The sequence below is a fragment of the Solanum pennellii genome, chromosome 3 (genome assembly GCF_001406875.1).
Source record: "Solanum pennellii chromosome 3, SPENNV200".
NCBI lineage: Eukaryota > Viridiplantae > Streptophyta > Magnoliopsida > Solanales > Solanaceae > Solanum > Solanum pennellii.
In genome coordinates, this window is record NC_028639.1 from 3,410,497 (window position 1) to 3,413,986 (window position 3,490).

The window sequence follows — 3,490 nt, forward strand, 5'->3', positions numbered from 1 at the left end:
TGAGTAGTATTTTCAAAAGACTTTTTCTCTCCCTTGTCTCCATCTCAAAATAGCCCAAAATTCAGTTGATAAAATTAAGATAACACTCCACACATTTTATCCATTGCTCTGTATTTGCACTTGTTATCATCAAAAGGGAAGATGGCAACTGGGCTAAAGGCACTGCCTTTTTCATTTGGGGCACATTTTTTTGCCTTAATTGCTGCTGTTATGGTCTTAGTTTGGTCTATTCACTTTAGAGGTGGCTTAGCTTGGGAAGCTGAAAACAAAAATCTCATCTTTAATGTAAGCCCTCTTTCCTCTTTTCTTGAAATTTGGTGGGGTTCTTCTTTTTTCTTGGAATAGTGGCAATTTTACATCTTGTTGTGTTTTTGTTGGCAATTTTTATTTGTTCTGTTCTGTGGGGTGTAATCAAGATTTGTTTTTTTTTTTGCAAATTTGTCAACTCTGTTCAAGAAGAAGTTTTAAATTTTTTTGTTGTTTGTATGTTATGTTGATTTATGAAAAGTCTGAATGGCTATGATGTGTTCTTTTTTGTGTATTTTGATTATTTGGTGTTTATACCAAACATTTGGTTACCTACCTACCTATAACTTCACTGTGTTGTATTCATACTTTATAATAGTTAAGGAGGAAGTTGACTCTAAAATATGAAACACAATGAGTGATCTGATTCTATGTTGCTCGGGCTCTTCAAAGTAGTTTAGGGTGCGTGTCAGATTCTCTAAAAGTAGTGTATTTTTGAAGAATTCGACATGGGTGTGGCAATGTAAATCATGAAGAGTTCGCACAACTTAGGTCTGATTCATCATGATGCTTTCAGTGGTCCAACATGATAGAAGTAGTGATCATTTGTTATGGAAATTAGAGAGTTTGTTTCAACAACGTATTCATTGTGATCCCCACGAGTCTGGGGAGGATAGAGTGTACGGATACCTTAGCTCTTACCTCTTGGTAGGTAATAGAGAGGTTGTTTCTGATATTATTTTGTAGGGAAGACAGAGAGTTTATTGTTCTAGTGTAAGACATACTTAACACTCAATGCTTCTTGGGGGAACCTTGTGACTGCTGAAATACAAAACAATTAAGATTATTTGTCCAGTGTCCCTATTACAATAGTGGTGATGATTTTTATTGCACAATACTGCTAGATGAGATTTAACAATAATGTTTTTGAATTACTTCCACAAAGAAAATTAGATTATGAGACTTTTGTGTTACGGATTCAGCGGGTACAATCTCAACTATCACTTCCAGATAGTAACACTTATAGTCTTATACTGTTGCTTAAAGCATAGTCTTTTCTGGTTATGGTATTTTCATGAATGTATTATCTTCATCTTTTCTCTATGACTCTTGTTTTCCAGATTCACCCTGTACTTATGCTTATTGGCTTCATTATTCTCGGGGGGGAAGGTAATCGAGATGTTTATAGACATCTTTCGCTTTATTTCCTTTTTTTTTTCTTTATTATGGCATTTGATTATTAATGCCCTGTCAATCCAAATTTACAGCCATCATAAGTTACAAATCTTTCCCCCTGGAGAAGCAGGTGAAGAAAAAAATACATCTAGTTTTACATGCTATCGCGCTCATACTTGGTATAATTGGAATCTATACCGCATTCAAGAACCACAATGAAAGCAACATCCCCAATATGTACAGTTTACATTCCTGGATTGGAATAGGAGTTATTACTCTTTATGGCATTCAGGTAAGCATCCCATTATGACTCCTTTTATCTAATTGAAGAGTGAAGTAATAATAGTTTGACGCTCGTAAATTGTCTTGAGATGAAGTTCCAAGTAGGTTCTTTCATGTACTTCTGATCCAAACGGTGTTACATCTTGGTTGGACTTTTCATAATTATTCCTGTTCAATTATGTTTCTTGATAAATCATACACAAATAAATGATACTGTAGCTCATGTTTACGACGAGGAAACACAGTACTTAGATGTCAACCTTCAAAACTTTGTGTCAGAGCGCACGTCTAAGGCACTTTCGTGGCGAGCACAATGTTCATTTCTTCTTGCTTGGATCTCCTGGTTTATCCTATTTAATCATTTATTAATCTTAATGTACCCAATAGGGAACAAGTTATCAAAATATACTAAAACTTGCGAAAAGACTTTGCGTATTTCATAGGGGAAACTTAACCAGTCTTTATCAGTTTTAATACAAAATTTGATGATCACGAGTTGTTTCTCATTACTCGTTGACATATCATTTGCAGTGGATTTACGGATTTGTGGTGTTCTTCTACCCTGGAGGTAGTTCTGAAATCAGACGCGATTCACTTCCTTGGCATGTGCTTTTGGGGATGTTTATATATGTCGTGGCTGTTGGCAATGCGTGTTTAGGATTCCTTGAGAAGCTCACATTCCTGGAAGTCAACGGTTTGGCTAAATATGGTTCCGAGGCCTTCCTAGTTAACTTTACTGCCATTGCTACCGTTCTGTACGGTGTCTTTGTGTTTCTGACCATTCTTTCTCAGGGTCCTACTGCAGATGATCACAGTTACTCTGCCATTGCTTGAGTTAAGGTAAGCTATTATTGCATATCGCGTTATGTTGAGAATGTGAACAAGCATAGATCTAGCTATCCTCCGTACTTTGATCATCTTGTTTTAATATATTCGATCATATATACCTATTTGTATTGTGAAGTAAGACTCAGTTCTTACTACTATTGTATTCATGATGAGCACAATCTTGATGTTTATATATATATATAGTACATGAAAGCAAATATTCATGTATAGATGGGAGGCCATGAAAACTTTGAATACTTCTTTGTTATTCAAATTTATTTTCTTATTGTCTGGATGAATGGATTATTTTAACTATCTGTTTGTTTGAATTGTTGTGATCTTGGGCGGAGCCAATGAAAATTTTTCTTATATATAGTAAATGTCGAACCCTCTTTAGCTAGTTAGTATGTTGACTTCTTTAAACTCTGAACTCTTTTAATGAAAATTCTGACACTGCCTTATTTCAATATATCTACTAGCTGATGTGAAGTTATATTAAAACTGACACCAAAAATATCTTCTCTTCTATTAAAACCAAAAATATTGTGCATCCCATTATTTTCTACTTACAAAACTTTTTTTTTTAAAAGTTAATTTTCAATTGACAAAATGTTGGCCGCAAAAAAAAGCTAATATTTGAGAGCTAGTCAATATTTTTCTTTTTAACAAATAAATAATCTAATTTCGTCATTCAATTTAAAAGATAAAAAATAAAAGTTTCGAATCATCATATGGTCAAAGTTATTAGATAGTTTCTAAATTTTGAGATGAAAATATTGGATCCTTAAATTACGGTTAATTATAACTGTTCGTGATCAAGTATTTTTCGTAACATTTTCGATAAGCTGCTTTGCTAATTTAGGGAAATTTCTAGACAAAAACAAATGCAGGACAAAGTTGTTCTATTGAATAGTTTTAAAATGAGACATTTTCATTAGATTATATATATATATATATA

At 33.6% G+C, this 3,490-nt stretch overlaps 1 protein-coding gene across 1 annotated transcript; it reads left to right on the forward strand.

The window, feature by feature from the left end:
- On the forward strand, positions 1-2,827 carry LOC107014940 (transmembrane ascorbate ferrireductase 1). Its single transcript, XM_015215068.2, has 4 exons — positions 1-285; positions 1,368-1,416; positions 1,515-1,714; positions 2,236-2,827. The coding sequence occupies exons 1-4, from the start codon at positions 142-144 to the stop codon at positions 2,536-2,538; spliced, it is 696 nt and encodes a 231-aa protein (XP_015070554.1). The 5' UTR covers positions 1-141; the 3' UTR covers positions 2,539-2,827.
- The last annotated feature ends 663 nt before the right edge of the window (positions 2,828-3,490 follow it).

What these genes read in the sequence shown, in the direction of transcription:
- LOC107014940 (XM_015215068.2), top strand. Translation starts at nt 142, where the DNA reads ATGGCAACTGGGCTAAAGGCACTGCCTTTTTCATTTGGGGCACATTTT. An exon ending in ACAAAAATCTCATCTTTAAT is followed by an intron (nt 286 to 1,367) that starts GTAAGCCCTCTT and finishes CTTGTTTTCCAG; the next exon opens with ATTCACCCTGTACTTATGCT. An exon ending in TTACTCTTTATGGCATTCAG is followed by an intron (nt 1,715 to 2,235) that starts GTAAGCATCCCA and finishes TATCATTTGCAG; the next exon opens with TGGATTTACGGATTTGTGGT.